Here is a 24,025-nt window from a genome sequence, read left to right as displayed (position 1 = left end):
GTGGTGACCCCTGATGAATAAAGAGACTAAGCCAAAGGAAAATGATTGAATAAATACTGTAGATGTTTTTTAAGTACTCTCACCACACTGTTGTAGGTGCAAAGGCATGTACAAACCTAGCCAAAGACTGTATATGTTTAAAAAGGCTAATTATATTTATTAATTGTATTAAGTAAGAGATAAAACAATGTAATAAATGTTTAGGCTACTTGAGTAAATCAATTCACTCAGCAATTATATACAGCGATTTATACTGTAATCTCTCTGCAATTATATACAAAGCAGTCTGCATCATCAGGCATTCATAATCAGACAACCAGTCCACATACAGTATTGCTCAAAATAATAAGAACTAATCAGAATGATCCAGGTTTTTAGTATATTTTTTGAAGCTACATGGCAAACAAGCTACCAGTAGGTGCTGTAGATTCTCAGAAAACAAACAAGACAAGACAAAAAATAAATAGATTAGCTAAACATAGATGTCTTCTAACTGTCACAGTATTTACAGGAAACGCCAAAATGCCTACGATCACCCTGAAGCTGATCATTGGCTGAGCCTTAGCCATTCTGGTTATTCTTCAATCCATTTTGATGGTTGTCTTCCGTTTTTCTCTGCGTCTCTCTGGTTTTGCCCTCCATTTTAAAGCATTGGAGATCATTTTAGCTGAACTGCCTATCATTTTTACACCTCTTTTTGTAGGTTTTCTCCTCTCTAATCAACTTTTTAATCAAATTATGCTGTTCTTCTGAACAATGTCTTGAACGACTTGCCTCAGGCTTTCAAATGCACGTTCAACAAGTGCTGGCTTCATCCTTCAATAGGGACCACCTCATTTACACCTGTTTTGTTTTTTTACCTCAATGCTTAAATGCACACTGCTATTTTTTGAACACCCCTCTTTCAACGAATTGCCTAATTGCACAGCCTTAAGAGCGTGCACATCATGAATGCTGGGTGTTGTTTGTTTTCTGAGAATCTACTGCACCTACTGGTAACTTATTTCCCATGCAGCAATAAAAAATATACTAAAAACCTGGATTATTCTGGTTAGTCACGTTGTACTGCTGTTATTTTGAACAATACTGTATTCCAAAACTCCATCTAAAGTGTTTAATAATAATAGTGATAGTAATAATATTAGGCATAATGTGATGTTCATAAATACTGTGTCCGAGAAAAAAAAAACATTACTCAAAGGAGACATAGTCTGTTAATAAAACGCCCATAATTCAATATTTATTTATTTATTTATTAATTTTTTAAATCAATATCTCCACCATGAGAAGAGTTCATAATTTTTCAGTACCTATTATTTTGAATGACATTTCTAGCAATAGAAGTAACATTATATCTACGGATAGCTGATTTGTGTTCACCCACTGAACTGATTCTTAATGCTATTACAGATGTTTTGCCAGAACTGTTAAATGATTTACGTGTAGTCGCACATTAAACTGAGACAGGAGAAGAAATTCGAACTTGATGTTTTCCAGCCTAGTCGTAAACATTAAAAGTAGCGTATTTCAAAGTTATTTCAGACGCTTCTGCTGAAATTCAGTAGAAGTAGTGGTATCCAAATAGTCAAAACAGTTGATGTACAATACGTGTGTAGCTGAACAATGAGTGATTAGAAGCGGAGATTATTTGCCTAATGCCTAATTTGGTCCTAATGCCTGTCACATGTGAAACATATTCAGCAGCCGCTGTGTTAAACTATAAAACATTAAAGAAAAAAAGTTTGTTCTATCTAGGAACAAAGCATTTTCATTTATTGTGAGAAGCTAACTCTTATGGGAAACAAATGAAGTCATTTCAAAGACGCACAAACAGAAAAGAGTTAGATAGCATTAGCATTAGCTTAGCCAATAGCATTAGCTTAGCCAATAGGAGGTTGAAAATATCAGCAAAGCATCCATACCATATTCAACGTTGTTTTCAAATGAACTCATTTCAAAGACGCACAAACAGAAAAGAGTTAGATAATTGACATTAGCTTATCCAATAGGAGGTTGAAAATATCAGCAAAGCATCCAATATTGTGCGTCCATACCATATTCAACGTTGTTTTCATTTCTAAAATACGTAAGTTAATTTGTTATAACCCTTATTGATGATTTTCTGGGATACTTATTTAACTAACTATATTGTGAAACATATTATTACAATAAAGCTGCGGTGTTCCCCACAGTCCAAACGCATGCGCTATAGGTGAATTGAATAAACTAAATGGGCGTAGTGTATGACTGTGAATGAGTGTGTATGGATGTTTCCCAGTACTGGGTTGCAGCTGGAAGGGCATCCGCTGTGTAAAACATATGCTGGATAAGTTGGCGGTTCATTCTGCTGTGGTGACCCCTGATGAATAAAGGGACTAAGCCGAAGCAGAATGAATAAATGGATTATTAGTATAAAATAATAATTACTCATACAGTGAAATGCATTTTTGGTCATACTGCCCACCTTCAGTTCTAAATCTAATGCTTGTATTTATGCATTCAGATTATTTAGGGTCTTTAAAGTTTATGCATATGCTTTATTACTAATTATTGTCTTTCTTTACAGGGAGAACAGGGTCCTGTTGGAGAAGCGGGAGCCAAAGGCTATCCTGGCAGGCAGGTGCAGTAGATCTTCCTCTGCTGTGAAGTGTGGTGTGTATGTGCGCGTGTCTGTGTGTGTGTGTGCATTCGGCTTGAGTGTGTTTTGCTTTGTTTTCATTGACTGTTCATGGAAAATATGCAATTAATTTAGCATTATAGAGCCCTGGCATTGGGTTTTGTTCAGTTTAACTGCAGGCCATGATTGAAAGTCTCAGTGTTCAATTAATGGAAAGGATGCAGTCGTTCACTGTGGTGCTTGGTATCGAGATGTTTTGACATGCTTGTGTTGTTTTCATTGATGGAGCCGTGGATTTTATCAGAAGGCAGCTGAATAAAATATACACCCAGAACCACAGGCCTTCGCTTTTGAACACATCTTGAGCTGGTAGAAGCTGCTTGTGTTGAACTACTTGAAGTGGTTCTATACTAAATAGAAACTCTTTATGTTCATTTTAATTATAAAAACAATATTTAATCAAGTTTATTTGTTTGGTAATTGCCTGTTTTATGCGAGTTAATGTACTCAATGTCAGTTATATTGTAGTTAGTTAACTGTAAAGACACAAAATTAAATAACTTAATAACTTAAAGACATTACATGAAATGAGGGAAAACTTTATTGGGGTTTTTTTTTGTAAATCTCATTTTAATTAGCTTTTATTAAATTAATTTATTAATTATTTATTTCTTTTTTTACTTTTATAGGGCAACAATTGAAATACTCATTGGGAAAACCCTAGAGTGATAGTAGTGGGGGCTAATGCAAGATTTTTTTAAAAGTTTTATGACTAAAGAAAAATGTCAAATATAGATAGATGGATGGATGGATAGATGTAGACATATATAGATATATGGATGGATGGGTGGATGGATGTATGGATTGATTGATTGATTGATTGATTGATTGATTGGATATATACATAAAAATAGGGATGGATGGATTGATTGATTGATTGATTGATTGATGTAGATACATATATAGATGGATGGACGGATAGATATAAGGATAGATTTAGACATATAAAGATGTAGGGATTGATTGATTGATTGATTGATTGATTGATTGATTGATTGATAGGTATAGACATATATAGATATAGGGATGAATTGATTGATGGATGGATGAATGGATAGAAGGATAGATATAGACAAAGATAGAGGAACAGACAGATGGATGGATGGATGGATAGATAGATATAGACATACAGATATAGGGATGGATGGATAGATAGATAGATTGATTGATTGATTGATTGATTGATTGATTGATTGATTGATTGATTGATTGATTGATTGATTGATTGACATATAGATATAGGGATTGATTGGTTGGTTGGTTGATTGATTGATTGATTGATTGATATGGACATAGATATAGCGATAGATAGATACATGGATGGATAGACAAATAGATATATGGATGGATGGATTGATAGAAGGATAGATAGACACATAGATATATGGTTGGATGGATGGATTGATAGAAGGATAGATTGATGGATAGATGGGTATAGACATATATAGGGATGGATAAGTGGATGGATGGATGGCTATAGACAGATAGATAGTCAGTGAAGTTACCATATATGTTTTGTCATAATAAAGGATTAACCTACAGATTACTACAAAATAATGATAAAATTGTTTTTTTTATGAAAAAAATAATTAATAAATGAATAAATAAATAATAATAATAGTAGTAGTAGTATATATATATATATATATATATATATATATATATATATATATATATATATATATATATATATATATATATATATATATATATATATATATATATATATATATATATATAAATAACACAAATGAAAAAACAACAAAACTGAGCAAAACTAACTAAAGGTGTATTAAAAGCAGAGAATGTAAAAATCATGCGGTGATAGTAGCAGTGTTCTTCAGCTTTATGGATATTATTAACTTGTTACTATATTTCTTTTTACAATCTGAGCCAATCAACAAAGAACAAAACAAGTTCATTAAAAAAATCCAGTTTATTTTGTGGCTGTATTTTACATAACTCATTAAAAGCTGATCAGGGTTTCAGTTCTTGTGGGCACACACGTTTGGCCACTTATCAAAAGAAACAAGCTATTAATTTCAGTTCCCGTTTGTCTGTTAAATGAAGTGTGTTGATTTAAATCCTGAGCCTGTTACTGAGGTCTCTCTTTCTCTTCTCTTCTCTTCCAGGGTTTACCTGGTCCAATAGGGCCTGTTGGGCCGAAAGGTGCTCGGGTGTGTAAACGTCTCCTTCCCGTTTGATGTATGATTGCAACTTACAATGCTGTCATTGTGACACTTGAGCCGCCCGTGGTTACCGTCGCTAGGTTATTTACATTGTTTGATCTTTTACAAAGCTGAAAGAGTCGACTTGCTTGAGTTTTAAAGTCAAGTGATTTGACCTCGACTCCACGAGAGGCATTTCTTTTACTACTACAGCTCCTCTTTTCTCCCGTCTCCCCCTCATTTACTGCTTTTTCCTTTTTCTGTTTTTTGAGTCAACAGAGACTCAACCATGACAAATTTGCCGCTGACAGCTGCCCGAGCCATAAGTGTTCGTTTATGTGTGTTTTTAGCCTCCCACGGTCACATTAACATGTTCACATGTACAGCCGCCTTCATTTATATTGCCCTGTCATCTATTTGATGTATTCAGAAACAATTTATATTTTACTCTGCTTTTATATAGCGCCCTCTCTCTCACACACACACAGGCTTTAGCTGTTGTGTTTGTAGTTGAGCTCTATTAAAGGCTCTTTATCAGGCTAGACTCCGCCCACATTGGCTGGAATTTCCTGTTTAAAATCAGACTGAGGCCCTGCTGTCTTTAGACACCGCACACACACACACACACACACACACACACACATACATGGATTCAAACGCACATTTGTGTAAAAGCACCTTGCATGGAGTTGTCAGCGTGCCTTTTTGGAATTGGTGGACGGTAACAAAGTGTTTTTTACTTTGTTATTGCACTTAAGTACATTTTTCAAGTATCTGTAATTGATCTGATTACTTTCTTGACAGAGTCTCTACATTCCATATCATGATAATGAACTATTTTAATCCTCTGTGCTTCATAAATATTATATCGCTTGTTATTTTGCACTGGAGAGATTGTCACCCGCTTTGAGTTTGATTCTTTTACTTGTTAAATTGGTTCACAGATCACTCTGAATGATTCATTTGTGAATTAATTATGTTTGATCTGATTGACTGAATCAGTTGAGTCTGCAGGTTACTGATTCTCTCCGGTTAATGAGTTCACTGATTCAAATTGTCCAGTCAGAGTGAGTCTCCAGGTAACGATTCTTTGATTTAAATGATCTGGACAGAGCAATTGTCCAGTGAACGATTCACTGACTCAAATAATTCAGAAATTTTGAGTCTCCACTTCACTGAATCAGTTCACTGATTAAAATTTTCCAGTCAGAGTGAGTCTCCAGTGAACAATTCTTTGATTTAAATGATCTGGACAGAGTAAGTATCCAGGTAACGATTTACTGACTCAAATGATTCAGAAAGGGTGAGTCTCCACTTCACTGAATCAGTTCACTGATTCAAATTGTCTAGTCAGAGTGAGTCTCCGGTGAACGATTCTTTGATTTAAATGATCTGGACAAAACAAGTATCCAGGTAATGATTCACTGACTCAAATGATTCAGAAATGGTGAGTCTCCACTTCACTGAATCAGTTCACTGATTCAAATTGTCCAGTCAGAGTGAGTCTCCAGTGAATGATTCTTTGATTTAAATGATCTGGACAGAGCAAGTCTCCAGTGAACGATTCACTGACTCAAAGGATTCAGAAAGGTTGAGTCTCCACTTCACTGAATCAGTTCACTGATTAAAATGGTCCAGTCAGAGTGAGTCTCCAGTGAACGATTCTTTGATTTAAATGATCTGAACAAAGCAAGTCTCCAGTGAACGATTCACTGACTCAAATGATTCAGAAAGGGTGAGTCTCCAGTTCACTGACTTAGTTCATAGATTCAAATGATTCAGTCAGAGTGAGTCTCTAGTGAACGATTCACTAATAATCAGCCTCCAGCGAATGATTCACTGAATCAAAAGATCTATACAGAGCAAGACTGAAGTTAATAATTTATTGATTCAGACTATTCATTGAGATCAAGTCTCCGGTTAACCACTGACTGACTCTAAAGATCCGATCAGAGTGAGTCTCCAGTTAACAGCTCACTGATTTAAATGATTCGATCAGAGTGAGTTTCCAGTTAATGATTCACTATTCATTATCCACTGATCATTTTCTTCTTGCTGTAGCATATAAAATTAATAAATAGAAAGCTAATATATTTTCATAGTGATCTTGAAGTGTCATTTGGCGTATTATATCTGTTTTTACACTATATTGTACGTTTACATTTGGAAACACACATTTAGTTTTCACTTATTTTTATATTGCTAGGCTACTGTATATGTTTTGGTATTTTCATATGTTTGCATGATTGAATTGCCATTCATTTTTAGTGTCTGTACATTTATTGAAGTACTTGATCTGTGTACTTCATCCACCACTGCCTGTTGCTGGGTGTGTGAGTGTATGCATTGTACCCTGTGTTTGTTTTCTGCATGTTTCCATCGTTGTTCCCTGAAGTGAGGGTATGTGCCCTTGGACTACATTGTGGAGGCCAGCACCATGCAGTCCATGGGCATATACACTTACTTCATGGCCTACATCAACACGAAGACGTCTGTTCATCCATTCAAGCACCTCTCCATTCATCTGCACGTCGGTGTGATCAAATCATGCATTGACGTGTGCTGCAGGAGTCACTAAACTGTTTTAAGAATTCATCTCTATTGCTCATTCACTTGGTCTCAGGTCATTGTCCTAAAACTGTTTTAATTGTTAGTTTTTGAGAAAATTAGCTTATAGATCTTTGAAAATAATGTGATAGCACACTAAGCAGACACTTAGAATATCCTAGCAGATATCCAGAACACTTTATTAACCACCTAGTATGTCCTCGCAACCACTTAGGAACAATTAAAACACCTTAGAAACAAGCTAGAACACACAGTCATATTCAGTGCCCTAGCAAGCACAGAGAACCAACAATGAAACCAGCTAGACCACCTTAACATCTTCTAAAACATCTAACGTCCTACAGATTTTAGCTCCAACTTGCTTCAACACACCTGCAGGGATGTTTCTAGAAAGCCTAGTAAGAGCTTGATTAGCTAGTTTAGGTGTGTCTGATTGGGGTTGGAACTAAACTTTGCAGGACACCGGCCCTCCAGGAGCGAGTTTGGACACCCCTGACCTAAAACATTTTAGCAACCACTCATCAATTATGTAACCCCCCTAGCAACCACATAGAACACCCAACAACCCAATAAAATACCTCAGCAACAACTTAGCAACTTCCCAGATAATAATAGAAAAACACCCACTCAGCAATTATGTAACCAACCTAGAAACTACTTAGAACTTCCAAAGAACCACTAAGCAACTGCTAAACCACCCAATCAACCACTCTAGCAACTATCCAGAACACTTTAGCAACCACTTACTATCTTCTAGAAACCACTTGACAACAATTAAAACACCTTAGTAGCAAACTAGAACACCCATTCATAGACACCCACCGGCCACTTCATTAGGTACACCTGTCCAACTGCTCGTTAACGCAAATTTCTAATCATTTCGCAGCAACTCAGTGCATTTAGGCATGTAGACATGGTCAAGACGATCTGCTGCAGTTCAAAGCGAGCATCAGAATGGGGAAGAAAGGTGATTTAAGTGACTTTTAACGTGGTATGGTTGTTGGGTTAGGGTTAGGTCTGAGTATTTCAGAAACTGCTGATCAACTGGGGTTTTCATGCACAACCATCTCCAGGGTTTACAGAGAATGGTCTGAAAAAGAGAAAATATCCAGTGAGCGGCAGTTCTGTGCCAATGCCTTGTTAATGCCAGAGGTCAAAGGAGAATGGCCAGACTGGTTCCTGCTGATAGAAAGGCAACAATAACTCAAATAACCACTCGATACAACCGAGGTCTGCAGAAGAGCATCTCTGAACACACAACACGTCCAACCTTAAGGCGGATTGGCTACAGCAGTAGAGGACCACACCGGGTGCCACTCCTGTCAGCTAAGAACAGGAAACTGAGGCTACAATTCACACAGGCTCACCAAAATTGGAAAATAGAAGATTGGAAAAGCGTTGCCTGGTCTGATGAGTCTCCATTTCTGCTGCGACATTCGGATGCTAGGGTCAGAATTTGGCATCAACAACATGAAAGCATGGAACCATCCTACCTTGTATCAATGGCTCAGGCTCGTGTGGGTGGTGTAATGGTGTGGGGGATATTTTCTTGGCACACTTTGGGCCCGTTAGTACCAGTTGAGCATCGTGTCAACACCACAGCCTAAGTATTTTTGCTGACCATGTCCATCCCTTTATGACCACAGTGTACTCATCTTCTGATGGCTAATAAAGCGTGAATCATCTCAGACTGGTTTCTTGAACTTGACAATGAGTTCCCTGTACTCAAATGGTCTCCACAGTCACCAGTTCTCAATCCAATAGAGCACCTTTGGGATTGGGAGATTCACATCATGAATGTGCAGCCGACAAATCTGCAGCAACTGCGTGATGCTATCATGTCAATATGGAGCAAAATATCTGAGAAATATTTCCTGTAATTTAATTTCCTCTTGCTGAATCTATGCAATGGAGGATTAAGGCAGTTCTGAAAGCAAAAGAAGGTTTAACCGGGTACTAGTAAGGTGTACCTACCAAGAACCACTCTTGAAACCAACTAGAGCACATTAATAACTTCTAAAACAACTTAGCAAATATCTAACACCCCATCATCTACAATGACCTAGCAACCACAATTTGACCATCCAGAGCACCCTGAAAACCAAATATCAATCAAAACATCTTGACAACCCAGTTAAATACCCTAGTAACAACTTAGCAACTTCCCAGTACACCATTGAAACAGTCAAATAGTGCCTCCTATACACCTTAGCTGCCACCTAGAACACCCAAGCAACCATCTACAGTATATCAGAGCTGCCCAAACTCTGTCCTGGAGAGCCGGTGTCCTGCATAGTTTAGCTCCAAATTCCTTCAACACACCTCTTTAGAAGTTTCTAGTATACATAGAAAGAGCTTGATTAGCTTGTTCAGGTGTGTTTAATTGGGGTTAAAACTAAAATATGCACTACACCGGCCCTCCAGGACCGAGTTTGGACACCCCTGATCTATAACATCCTGACAATTTGTAGTTAGCACTTAGCAAATAACAACCCTATTAAGAACTTATCAACTACTTAGAATGATTGATCAACCACATAGTAACAGTATAAAACAACTTGGACCACCTCTAGCTAACAGCGACCACCCTGATGACCTCTGATGCTGAAAATAAGAATGAGATTTTTAAATTAGACCGTCTACAACAGGAATCATCATTGAGCTTCTCTCTGTTTCTCTATTCCTCTCTAGGGTTTCATAGGAATCCCAGGACTTTTCGGTTTACCTGGAGCTGATGGTGAAAGAGTGAGTGTGTGTTTATGTTTTGACTGCGTCTATAAGTCATGTGATCATAACACTCAAATGTTCCAGCAAATGCCTGTTGTGCAACGCCTCTAAAGTACTTCATAAGAATCTATTAAACACCCACAGATACAAATGACTCACTGCGGTCACATCAGATTTCTTATTCACAGTGTTATCTAACCATAAACACGCATTTTATGAACATTTTAAAATAATTCAGCACATTAGATTCATTTCTGCTTGGGCAAAGATCCAAAATATCAATTTTACTTTTTGAAAATATTCAAAGTTCAGCACATAACGTTTATGAATGAAATAATTGCTTCTATATCATGTTAATCAGGGCTGTTGAAATATAATGGTGGCTCAATGGTTAGCACTGTCGCCTCACAGTAAGAAGGTCGCTGGTTCGAGTCGCTAGGTCAGCTGGCATTTCTGTGCGGAGTTTGCATGTTCTCCCCATATTGGTGTTGGTTTCCCCCACAGTCCAAACACATGCACTACAGGTGAATTGAATAAGCTCAATTGACCGTACTGTATGTGTGTGAATGAGAGTGTATGGATGTTTCCCAGTGCTGGGTTGCAGCTGGAAGGGCATTCGCTGTGTAAAACATATGCTGGATAAGTTGGTGATTCATTCCACTGTGGTGACCCCTGATGAATAAAGGGACTAAGCTGAAGGAAAATGAATGAATGAAATATAATGCTTTGGGGATAAATATGACATTTCAAAAATGAGTTGTACTCATAAGACAATATTCACATACTGTATTTATTATTGTTATGATTGCAATATTACAGTATGTGCATTATCAGTGTTCTTCAAGCTAGTTCTGATATTTCTGAAAGTATATTTGGTCAATATATTATAATCAGGGCTTGACATAAACGTTTTTAAAAACCAGCCACTGTGGCTAGTAGTTTTCCAACATTACTAGCCACTCGCCATTTTCACTAGCCACAATTTTATTGTTGGGAAAATATATTTTATAAACATAAATATGTCTTTGACAAGCTAAAATAACTTGATTTAGATTTGGCGTTATCTCCACATGCCTCCTCATTCATTTCACTTTTTGCGTGTCGTGTATGAGTTTGCTCAATAATCATGAGTAGGTCTCAGTAGTGATTATTAAACCACACTGAACTGAGCTAAACTGAACTGAACTTAAACACTACAAACTGAACTACACTTTCAATTTACTGTGACCTTCTATGTGAAGCTGCTTTGACACTATCTACATTGTAAAAGCGCTATACAAATAAAGGTGAATTGAATTGGATCAATTTTAAAGTAGGCCTATTACAGTTAGTTTTTATTTCACATAATTTTCAGAGCTCAAAATGAAGGATTTACCAAATTTATCTCTGAACACATAAAACATAAACAATTAATTATTTCTTAGCCACAAATTTTACATGTGCCAAAACAAGCAAAATATAGCTGTATATTATACCTTTTTATTTAACAAAACATATACACATTAATCTGTCCTGGCTAAAGGTCCCAGATCCCCAGTTAACTACACATAAATGAGGAGCTAATCTCCCATTAAAGCAATGTTATTGTAAAAAATTATTAATAAATCATATTGACGCAAAAGAAAGCAGGTAAAAAACATACCGTGTGATAATGAAAGGATGAACACACACACGGTTAATGTTTGATTCATAAATAATCTGTTCAAAGAATGGCTAAAGCGAAAGCGACTGGTGCTGCTTACACAAAGACAAATCTGGAACTTTTGAAAGCAGCAAGACTGTGGGTGCATGTTCATCACTTTTTGTCACTTTATGTTCTTGTCTTGAATGAGAATCGATCATATCAGTTGTGTTTCTAGACAAAATTGCTTCACGCAAGGAAACGGGAGCGCGCACACGTTTTAAACAGTCGCGTGCATCACCTTAGCTGTTAGCACAAGTGATTATCCTCTCATTCGGGATTCACCTGCTTTCTATTGCTTGCGTGAACGCAATTATTTTTGTCAGTCGTGTTACTTCTCTATTCTAAGATCGCCTTTGCATGCATATTAGACCATCCTTTTTGATGAACCCTGCTTTTAAGAATTATTATCCAGGAAAATTATTTTCAACCAGCCAAAGTGGCTAATGGGAGTGTCTGTCTGACCCGCCACCGCTGAAATCTACCCGAATTTGGCGGGTTGGCGGGTGGTAATGTCAAGCCCTGATTATAATGCAGCACAAATAGTCTTTATCCCTGTATGGAATATTATAGAAACATTGAATTTCTGCCTCATATTTTAAACAATGATGCTGAGTTTGGAGTAAAAAATAATGATTATAGTTAGAATTAATGTTGTTTTATTCGATTCATCTTCTCTGTTCAGTGTAGTTGCTGTTTAGTGTTCAATGGTGTGATATAATCGCCCAAAAAACTGTACTGCGTCATTTATTATTATTATTTGTTTTTCATTGTAATATATTATTATCACTTTGAATTCTATTGGCCACCATGATTGTATGGTAAAAAAACTAATATCTTGACAGCCAATTATTTTCACTTTGTAATACTGTATTTGCAAATGATTCTTGCTTATTCTTTTAATGTCTTGTTTTAGATATAGGTGTAATATGTATTGCTGTTACAGATATTATTATGCAAACACATTAGTGGTAGATTCTAAAATCATGTGCTGCCCACAACTGGTAAATACTGGTAGATCCTATCATAGAAATGCGTGCGTGCGTGCGCGCATGTCCTTGTGTGTGTGTGTGTGTGTGTGTTGTGAAAGTGGAAACTACTTCCAGCTGGTTCTAGTGTTCAGCTGGGGTGTTTGGATGAGTCATACTGTATGATAACAGAGCACACACACAGTGTCCCAATTTGCTTGCTTATGCACTATTCTATTCGTTTTTGAGTATAATGTGAGCGTGTTCCCTAAAAATCCAAGAAACATCCACAAATTTCACTTTAAATATCCGCATGATGCACTTATTTGATGCTGTATAGGGCACTCATTGAAATACTCATTGGAATAATCCTGGAGTATTGCTGTGGGTTATTACAAGACCTTTGAACCTTTATGACTTAAAAAATATACACAGTTGAAGTCAGAATTATTAGCCCCCCTTTGAATTTTTTTTCTTTTTTAAATATTTCCCAAATGATGTTTAACAGAGCAAGGAAATTTTCACAGTATGTCTGATAATATTTTTTCTTCTTATTTGTTTTATTTCGGCTAGAATAAATGCAGTTATTGATTTTTTTTAAACACCATTTTAAGGTCAATATTATTAGCCCCTTTAAGCAAATTTTTCCCCCCAGTAGTCCACAGAACAAACCATCGTTATACAATAACTTGCCTAATTACCCTAACCTGTCTAGTTAACCTAATCAACCTAATTAATCCTTTAAATGTCACTTTAAGCTGTATAGAAGTGTCTTGAAAAATATCTAGTCAAATATTATTTACTGTCATCATGGCAAAGAGAAAATAAATCAGTTATTAGAGATGAGTCATTAAGACTATTATGTTTAGAAATGTGTTGAAAAAAATCTGGTCTTTGTTAAACAGAAATTGGGGAAAAAATAAACAGGAGGGCTAATAACTCAGGGGGCTAATAATTCTGACTTCAACTGTATATTGTAATTAATGTCATTAAAGTTCAACATAAAGGGTTAACCCAAAAAAATTATCATCTGATAAAATGACCGTATAAAGTTTATAAACTACTGCAGTCAACATTTAAAATGGATCAAAAATTAAATTGATTTAAATTAATTTATATTAAATACAAACCTTCATAAATAAATGACATATTCATAAATATTTGTAGTGTATGTTATTGTAAAAAATATTAGTCTTGTTTAATATACTTATTGCTTTTAGGACAACTCTTATGAGAGGTTTTGATCCACTTCATCATTTTTGATCATTTGGGACAGTACAGTGTCTGAATGCTTCTTTCTATACACTCTGAATTACAGGTGACAATGTCAACAATTATTAATGATCTCTTTCTCTGTCTCTTCGTCTTCTTCAGGGCAGTCCTGGTCCACCAGGGAAGAGGGGCAAGATGGGTAGGCCGGTAAAGTTTTGTCTCAACATACTTTATAGATACAGATGTCAGTTTGTTGTATGCATGTGTGAAAATCCAGAAGAAATATGTATGTTTAAATGATTGTTCAGTCTAACAAACACATTTGCAAGTGCTGTCAAGCCAATATGAGGCCACGAGACATCCTCTTTTTGTCTTTAATTTGAAAAATAAAATTTAATCTAGATATAAAGCATATAATAATGTATCATATTCATTGAGGACTTCAAGGATAGCACATAAACTTAATACACAATCTATACACACTTAATACATCATCTATATACTATACCTTTATATCAGCAGGTTAACTATGTTTATATATAAAAACCTTAACTGTTAAAAGCTATTGCTAGTTAATTACTTAAAGTTATTAGTAACTAATAAAGTTATGGTAACTAATAACCTTATCTTTTCCATATTTTATGATATACAGTAGTGTGCACATTTTGTAAAGCTGCTTTAAACCAATAATTATTGTGAAAAGCGCTATACAAATACACTTGAATTGAATTGAGTTAAAACAAAATGTGAAATATTTTTCGATCAACCTTTAACAGATACGTTTATCTGCGAAACGACTTAATCTGACATGTTACAGTGTTAAAATTTATATCCTATATTCATGTAAAAAGTCTAACATAATTCAGCTTGTTTGTCTGTTTGAATGGTTTTATTTTATTTATTATATTTGTATTATTCTAAAGAGTTTGGCAATCATTGTGGCTTAGTTGACATGACATTAATATACAATACAATATTCTGACATGCACATTTTCACATAAATAAAATATAATACACATAGGCGGAGCGTGTGTAAGGCTGGGGAAGGCTTAGCCACCCCCTGGCCAGAGACCACGGAGATAGCAGCAAAGAAAAAAATGCATTAAAAACATGTAACAGGTGTAAGGCGCAATATGAATGTAATTTAATGTTGATAATTAACACAACACTTTAGCTATTGTAAGTTTGTCAATCAAATTTAAAGTCCCCCTCCGCACAAAAATGAAACTGTCCAACCCCGCACGTTGCACTGATGAGCGCTGTTTATTACTGGAGTTAGCAGCAGCTCTGAAAACCAAACCAAAAGTGCTGGCCAGCGGACTATTCTGATTTGCTGGTCAAGGACATAAGTAATAAAACGACAAATGAGTATTACGAGAGCGGTATTATAATATATTATTCTGGTTTAATTTGTTTTCAGCATTAAATTGGTAGTTTCACTGTAATGTAGTCTGGCCTATAGTGTAGTAATCTTGTTTAGGCAAGGTTTTATATTTTAAAGGTCAAATATTTATTGCTGAATTACAAGTTCGGTTTTTGAGTGGCCTCGTGAAAAAGAGAATTATTTCATATTCTCAGGGCCGGCGCATCCAGAGGCGACCTAGGAGGCTGCCTGGGGTGGCAGAATAGTGAGGGCTGCGTCCGGGATGATGAATTTTCAGCTTTATTACTTCTGTCTTCAGAGTCACATGATCCTTCAGAAATCGCTCTTATTCAATTGAATTCAATTCACCTTTATTTGTACAGCGCTTATACAATGTAGATCGTGTCAAAGCAGCTTCACATAAAAGGTCACAGTAAATAGGAACAGTGTAGTTCAGTTTGTAGTGTTTAAGTTCAGTTCAGTTTAGCTCAGTTCAGTGTGGTTTAATAATCACTACTGAGAGTTCAAATATTGAAGAGCAAATCCAACGATGCGCAGCTCTACAGATCCCGAACCATGCAAGCCAGTGGCGACAGCGGAGAGGGAAAAAAACTTCACTAAATGGCGGAAGTGAAGAAAAAAAACCTTGAGAGAAACCAGGCTCAGTTGGGCACGATCATTTTAATTTCTCCGCTGGCCAAACTTATTAAATTTATTAAGAGTAATAAATGTGTTACTGGTAATAATAATATAAGCAGCAAGTAGTAATAATTTCATTTGAAACTGCATACAGTAAGTAATAAATAAATATGTAATAAATAAGTATTTAACAATATTTTTTGATATTTAATAAATGTCGCCTTAATGAACAGAATAAATTAAATACGATTTTTAAATAAAAGTAATAATAATAAAAAATAAATAAACTGACCCCAAACTTTTGACCGGTAGTGTAGATCAGTGGGTAAGTTTAATAAAATAATTTATTGTGCGTGTTGAATATAATAGACGTTTGTTGATCGGCGGTGCTTTTGTTAAAACCTCTTCTTGGTCGGTCGCAAGTCTTTTTAAATGCATTAAAGGGCAGCGCATATTAGCCTTACCCTGGAGTTTGTTCACCCTCCGCCTATGATAATACAATTTAGTATGATCCTTTATTGCTTCATGTAATTTATTTTTTTTATTTTATTTATTTATACAGGAGCAATGTACAGCATGACATGCTGTGCCAGAGTTAGCTCTAAATATCTGTAGTCCCTGGGCAGGAAGTTGTAACAAATTTAACAGTAAAAAATAATACATTATAGACTTACAAAACATGCAATACATCATTATTAAAAATGTCTTGCTGACAAATTCAGACATATTAGTTTTGATTATTTCAGATGATAATTATATGTATTTTGAGGAAGCACTGATGTTTTAGAGTGTAGTCATACTAGGCTATCCGAACTGTGCCCAGGCACATTTGACCCCCATTTCCTGGTTGGAAGAGGTGTGCCAGAGCGCGGCTCGGTTGGCAGTGGCGGTGCTAGCTGGAATTGCACCCTGGGCAAACCACCCTATATGCGCCTTCCCTCCTCCCTCAAGCTTATAAATAGGTGGTTTATAGAAGTATGGTTCTAGAAGGTAACATCTAGTTAATATAATAAAGGACCAATAAACATGTACATTCTAAAAAATGTTTGTTGTTTTACACTAACTTTGGGTAAAAATATTTATAGTTATTATAAATAAAATAATAATAATAATTATTATTATTATATAATTATTATTATTAATAAATAAAAGAAATCGTCGGCGCAATAGCCTAGTGGGTTAGCGCATCGACATATGGTGCAGTAGCATGTCCGTTCGAATCCCAGCTCGAGGAAATTTCCCTATCCTACCCCCTTCCTGTCTAAATACTGTCCTATCTAATAAAGGCAAAAAGGCCAAAAATAAATCTTTAAAAAAATAATAAAAATCAATCCTAACTGGAAAACAATACATTTTGACAATTCTATAAAATACAAAAACTATATATGTTTTATTAAACATAGGACCAATAAACATGTACATTCTAAAAAATGTTTGGTTAACACTTTATAATTACTACACACTATGAATCATTTACTAAGCATTAGCATCTAGGGATTTCATTATTTGTTAAGCATTACCTCTACATTAATAAACGTTAGTAAGCAGTTTATAACTGCAGCTACAAATGCTGTATTCTTGACTTATAAACACCTATATAATGTGCTTAATAACTGTATTTTCATACTTAGTTAATGATTTATTTTTCATTACTAAATTAAGTATGGCATTATTTACAAACCAGTTGTATTTAAGAATAGTTGAGGGTTTTTAGGATAGTTCAGAATGAGTTAGTAATGATTAATAAACTATTGAAATCAACGTTTATATGTCTTATTATTCAGGCATATAGTAATAGTTAACTAATATGATAATAAATGCTTTATTAACTCAACTTTATGCAATTTTGTGACTTTCATGAACATTTACGAGCGTCAAAAGTGCTGGATCTGTTCAGCAAAATATTTGACTGTGGGTGACTGCCAGTGTTGGGGAGTAACTAGTTACATGTAACGGCATTACGTAATTTAATTACAAAATAAAAGTAACAGTAATTCATTACAGTTACTGAGAAAAAATGTGCAATTAAATTACAGTTACTTATGAAAATATTAGGCGGTTCATTCCGCTGTGGCGACCCCGGATTAATAAAGGGACTAAGCCGAAAAGAAAATGAATGAATGAATGATAAAAATATTAAAGATTACAAATGGGGTTACATCTAAATATGTTGAATAATATTATTCTGTTGCTTTGCCTGTTTTTGATTTGCACGAATGCCTTCTGCTAAGGGAATTTATTAAAGTGGTGCTATTCTGATGCTTTTGGTTGGTTTTCCAGTTTGATTGCGACGCAATACGTCTACCATTAATCCTCTCTGCCGCTGAAAGCATTAAGGGGGACACAGAAGCGCCGCTCAGTGGTGAGCCACGCAGTGCCATACATTTCAGAATTCTAAACTCAGATTTCTATAAGGGTACACACACCGGCGCCGCAAGTCGGCGGCTGTCGGCGGCGCCCAGTCACAACTCAGGACGCTGTTCATATTCCTGCCGCACCACAGAGCACCATCTGATTAGTTTTATGTTAAATATCATGCGAATGTGCGCATCTGGTGTGTGATACTTTTGACTGTTATGTGCATGCCGTGTCGCGGCGCTTCTGGTGTGCGACCTGCTTTAGGCTACTACAATCAGTCTGAGAGCTGCGAGTAGTGACGCTTAACTACATTTCTCAGTAGCATGGCGGTAGCATCGCTACTTTATAAATTGAAAAGCTTTTCAGTAGCGAAGCTATTTTATTAGTGAAGTAGCGCAGTAGTGTCAACACAAGCTACATTTACCAATCGCGGATCAATAAGTGACGGCATCATCATTCACAGAGCTGTGAGGCCGGTGTCTAGCCAATGAAAGTAAATCCATATGATGGCGAGAATGGTGATTTCTTCTTCTTCCCCTTTTTTCAGTGATCAACAACAAACTTTTTGGTGCGTTACTGCCACCCTGTGCTTAATTTGTGAATTGCAAGTTCCCGAAACAGATCGGGGTAACTGATCCAGCATGTTACCCGAGGATGGAGAGGTGTCACGCATGAAAGTGGAGAGCTTGGGCGGAGGGGGGGCGTTGGATGGCGGAGGGGTGTAGCGGACAAAGGATGAAAATGAAGAGGGGGGGGGGGGTTGTCACGGACAAAAGTGAAGAGGGTTGGGGAATCGCGGAAAAAAATGAAAGTAAACATCGGACGGAGGAGGAGGGCGGTTGAGGAGGGGGATTGTTAAAATCAGGTGCCGGATCAGATTTCAGAGGTGCCGTATCCGGCGTGTTCTGGCACAATTTAAGCCCTACTGCAACCTCTCGCTCTGGTCGGTGACATCGCCAACCAATTAGGCTAACACGAGAAATTTCCTTGATGGAAAGATGAGAGGAGGTTTATATATATATATATATATATATATATATATATATATTTATTTATATATATATATATATTTATATATAGTTTACTGTAGTAAAGGCTAAAGTATGCTATGGTAATTACTATTAGTTCATGATAGTTAGGAATGATACTACATTAAATAGTGTAATTTATTAATAAAGAGTTGTAAATATATATACAATATAATACTCATTCCTAAATATTTCCCTTTACTATACATTACTATAGTATTTTAAATGTGTAACACCTGGTTTTATTAGATTTTTTTGCTGTTATATACTATCATTTGTTTCTGTTTAGTACAGCATATTATTTACAGTAAATAATTGAACTGAACAATTCTGCCTCATATGTTTTATTGATCACTGAGATGTGATTGACTTGGATTTGAGTTGCTTTGATTTAAAAATGAAAATTGCAAAAATAGCTTAGATATATTTTTACTGCAAATGCCACAAAAATCCCCCTGCACAACTAACTCAACTTTACATTTTGTATCAACAGTTTTTTTTGTTAGAAGGTCGGGTTTTGTGGTGGATGTACTTTAAAATCAAATGAATATAATCTTAATTCAAGTGATTCTAACAGTAAACAGAGCTGCTGTAAAGTCACACCTGCTTGGTATAAACGCTTGAAAAGGATTTAGTTGAAAATATCCATTAGAAACTTAAAAGTAATCCAAAAGTAATCAGATGTAATCAGTTACTTTACTTTTATAAAGTAATCGAAAAGGTACACTACTTATTTTATTTTCAGCAGGGTAATTTGTAATCTGTAATCTGTTACATTTCCAAAGTAACCTCCCCAACACTGATCACTGCATATCAAACGACTCAAAATAATACAAAACAATAGAACTGAAGCTTTGTCCACTGTGCTAAGTGAGAGCGCTTCTCTTAAACTGAACTGTCGCATCATCGATGACGTAAGCGCGTTCCGGCTCTGAAGGCAAAAAATGCAATGTGAGTGCAGGCCGAAGGGGAGAATGGAGGGGGGACAGTCATGCCTGGGCACAGTTCAAGACAACTGTGCCTAATGTGAGTACACCCTCAATATGGCTGACAAGCTGTTTCCTATACAAACTATAGTTACACTGAATGACATTATGGTGAGTGTTTTTGTTTTGATAATGGTGCGTGTGTTATTATAATTTGGTCAGAAAAAATAAGACATGCTACATTGCATTATACTCTTGTTTTGATGTCTTATTAGTGTGTGTGTGTGTGTGAAACAGAACGTTTGTACCTCACTTTGCATCATGAAATCATCAGCGTCTCCTGCACTTGAGACAGAATAGACACACACAGAGAGAGAGAGAGAGAGAGAGAGAGAGAGAGAGAGAGAGTCATACAGAAGTTGTTTAAATCAGCATGACCTTTGACCTCCGCCCTCATAATTTTCCTGTTGAATCAGCAGGCCTCAGTGTGTGTTATATGAGTGATGTCATCGTTAGCCAAGTATCACTGCTGCTCATATGAAGGGTTAGTGAGTAACTCACAGTTTTTAGTGGAAACCTGCTGGATGGCAATATTTTAAACAAAATCCAGGCGATTAGCAACCTTAGCAACTACGCACTCTAGCCACAAATCTGAGCATGTAACTCTGGGCACATTTTGTGACAATATAAGTGATTTGGGGTGGCTCAGTGGTTATCACTGTCGCCTTACAACAAGAAGGTCGCTGGTTTGAGTCCCGGCTGGGTCGGTTGGCATTTCTGTGTGGAGTTTGCATGTTCTCCCCTTGTTGGTGTGGGTTTCCTCCTGGTGCTCCGGTTTCCCCCACAGTCCAAAGCAACTTAGTCTCATTCTGAAAACGTAGTCCTATGGATGTATCTGGAGACCGCTAAATACGTCCCAGGAGGTACGTATTTTTGCAGTTTTCGTTATCGCGTGTCCACCAGAGGCCGCTGTGCATGCTTTTTGAGATCTCAAATTTCTCTTGCGCCCGCGGTTCTCACTTAAATCCACCAGAGGCCACTGTTGACTGACTGTCTGTCTGTCTGACTGACTGAATGACTGACTGGCCAACCGACCAATCGACTGACCCACCCTCCTCCTTCCCTAAACCCAACCAATTTTATCGATTGACCCGCCCACCCACTTACTTCCCTAAAACCAACCAACGATTTACAAAAACCGTCTAGAAAAAGAAAAAACTCATCTGGTTTTTACCACGGTTTCGGATTTTACCACATTCTCACCATTATTCACTTGTTCATTTTATTTTTTGGATTCTTGTTTTTTTGTCTGTCTTACTCAAGCGGCAACCTCCTGCTCTCCCTCGGGAAGCCAATACGGAAGAAACTGAAACTGCAATTCAATAAATTTCCGCTAGTCCTGGCTCCATAATAGAGCAAGTTGCAATTGAGCCCACTGTTAAAATGGCCAACTTCACAGCAGAAAAAAAGGTGTTTACAGCCTGGTACAAAGAACGAGTTTGGTTCATATAGCTATTATTACCCTCCATGACAACTGTGAGGGGGGTGAATTTTTTTATAACTCATCCATTTCCTTTATATTAGGTTATATTAAGTTTGTATAATTAAGGGCGTGGCCACTTGAGTGACAGCTAGGTCTCGCTGGTCGCCGTCACTTCACCTCAGCTGAATCCGGCAGATTAGCCACTGATCTCGGCATATTCATCGTATTTTTGTGTTGTTTTATGTGGCTTTACACAGTCAGCTGCATTTTGGACTTATTTCTTACAATTATCAGATGATATGGGATGCTGTGTGCATTTAATTGTGCTCACAAACCATTCATGTGGCCTCGTTTCCCATGTGAGTAAAGTTATATACTTATATACCATCTCTATAAATGTATTTGTTTGATTTAAGATCATTTATCATTAATATTTTCTTTTAGACCCATAAATCACTCCATAATCTGACAGATTGATTAGCTGTAGGCTCTAGAACAGTCATCTGAAGCGTTGTCATACAGTGTTATGCTGGATTTCATCAATAGTCTTGCATTTACAAACACACACTATATCTGAAGTGTTTGGAAGTAATTCGCGTTTTCCTCTTATAGAAAAACGTCATAAGAACAATGTTTAGTGGCTCAATGTGTTACAGCAGTGTTTTTAAAAGTCTAAACACTTTATTGATATAGTGTACAGCCAACACATGTGGTCAGAACACAAACGAGTCGCAGGTAATAGAGTATTAAGCGTTTCTCCCAAAGTAAAGTCTGTCTGTCAGGTCTAAGCAAAGTGCCAGCAGGTGTCTGTAGCTCCGCTCACTCTCCGCCTCTTTGCCCTTGTCTGGTATCCCGCCGTGGGTGCGATGACGCGCGAACAAAATGGCGACGGTTGGCCGCGGCTACTTGTAGCTTCTTTTGCAGTGTTCAGAAACCTATGGGTGACGTCACGGATGCTACGTCCATATGTTTTACAGTCTATGGTCTTACCTGATTTCTGGAACCGCTCTTCCCCGCACTCGAAGCCCGTCGTGGTCAACTCCTCTCTGCGTCTCAAGTCCGCCAACGTACACGAGGAGCTAACTGGACAAACTGGTTGCAGCGGGAAAGCCCTCCACATGGAGGCAAGCGCGAAACGCGGAACGGCATCATACCGCCCCGTAGCATTTGTTTAAAAAATGAAATGCAGCCAGCCATACGTTTCTCCAGCTACATAATTCGCGGTCTCCAGAAACGTTCATGGGACTACGTTTTCAGAATGAGCCTGTGTTGGTCCAAAGACATGCGCTACAGGGGAAATAAACTAAATTGGCCATAATGTATGTGTGGGAATGAGTGTGTATGGGTGTTTCCCAGTACTGGGTTGCAGCTAGAAGGGCATCCGCTGTGTAAAACATATACTGGATAAGTTGGCGGTTCATTCCGCTGTGGTGACCCCTGATGAATAAAGGGACTAAGCCGAGGGAAAATGAATGAATAAGTGAATTGATAATAATGTGTTGTAATGTCGATCTCTCTCTCTCTCTCCCTCTCTCTTTCTCTCTCTCAGGGTTTTCCTGGTGATTTCGGGGAGCGAGGGCCGCCAGGACTGGATGGGGAACCAGTGAGTTTTGATTTTCATTGGTTTTTGATTTTTTTAAAGCTCTTACAGCAGATAAAACAGTCACAGCAGAGATGATGAGACATGCACATACACAAACTGCCTCAAACAGTCTCCTCTAACTGTGTGTGTATCACTCATGTGTGTGTTTTCGGGGTGAGCTGCCTCTTCATGTGTGTTTGTGTGTCAGTAATGTCTGTGTGTGTATGTGTGTTTGTATTTTCGGGTTAAATGGCCTAAGTGTGTGGATTTGTGTGTGTGTGTCAGTGATGTCTTTGCGTGTGTCTGTGTATGCGCATGTGTGAGTTTGTGTTTTTGCAGTGAACGCCTTCAGCAGGTTTGTTTGTGTGTGTGACGTCTGTGCGTGTGTCTGTGTGTGCGTGCGTGCATGCGTGCCTGTGTGCATGTGTGTGCATGTGTGTGTGTGTGGATGTGTGTGTGCATGTGTGTGTGTGTTTGGGGTGAATGGCCTCAGCATGTCTGTTTGTGTGTCAGTGATGTCTGTGTGTGTCTGTGTGTGCGTGCGTGCGTGCGTGCGTGTGTGTGTGTGTGTTTTTGTGGTGAATGACTTCAGCATGTCTGTGTGTCAGTGATGTCTGTGCGTGTGCGTGTGCGTGCGCGTGCGTG

The 24,025-nt window shown here is 37.2% G+C and overlaps 1 protein-coding gene across 1 annotated transcript in view; it reads left to right on the top strand.

Annotated features, from left to right (window-relative positions):
* Positions 1–24,025, top strand: part of col27a1a (collagen, type XXVII, alpha 1a) — a 156,084-nt gene that overhangs the window by 58,012 nt on the left and 74,047 nt on the right. Inside the window, exons 9-13 of the mRNA XM_056447135.1 lie at positions 2,567–2,620; positions 4,810–4,854; positions 10,105–10,158; positions 14,164–14,208; positions 23,348–23,401. Coding sequence (XP_056303110.1) covers positions 2,567–2,620; positions 4,810–4,854; positions 10,105–10,158; positions 14,164–14,208; positions 23,348–23,401 — 252 coding nt within the window. The remainder of the gene's footprint in view (positions 1–2,566; positions 2,621–4,809; positions 4,855–10,104; positions 10,159–14,163; positions 14,209–23,347; positions 23,402–24,025) is intronic.

Source organism: Danio aesculapii, chromosome 21 (assembly GCF_903798145.1).
Source record: "Danio aesculapii chromosome 21, fDanAes4.1, whole genome shotgun sequence".
Lineage (NCBI taxonomy): Eukaryota > Metazoa > Chordata > Actinopteri > Cypriniformes > Danionidae > Danio > Danio aesculapii.
This window is presented reverse-complemented; position numbering and strand designations above follow the sequence as displayed.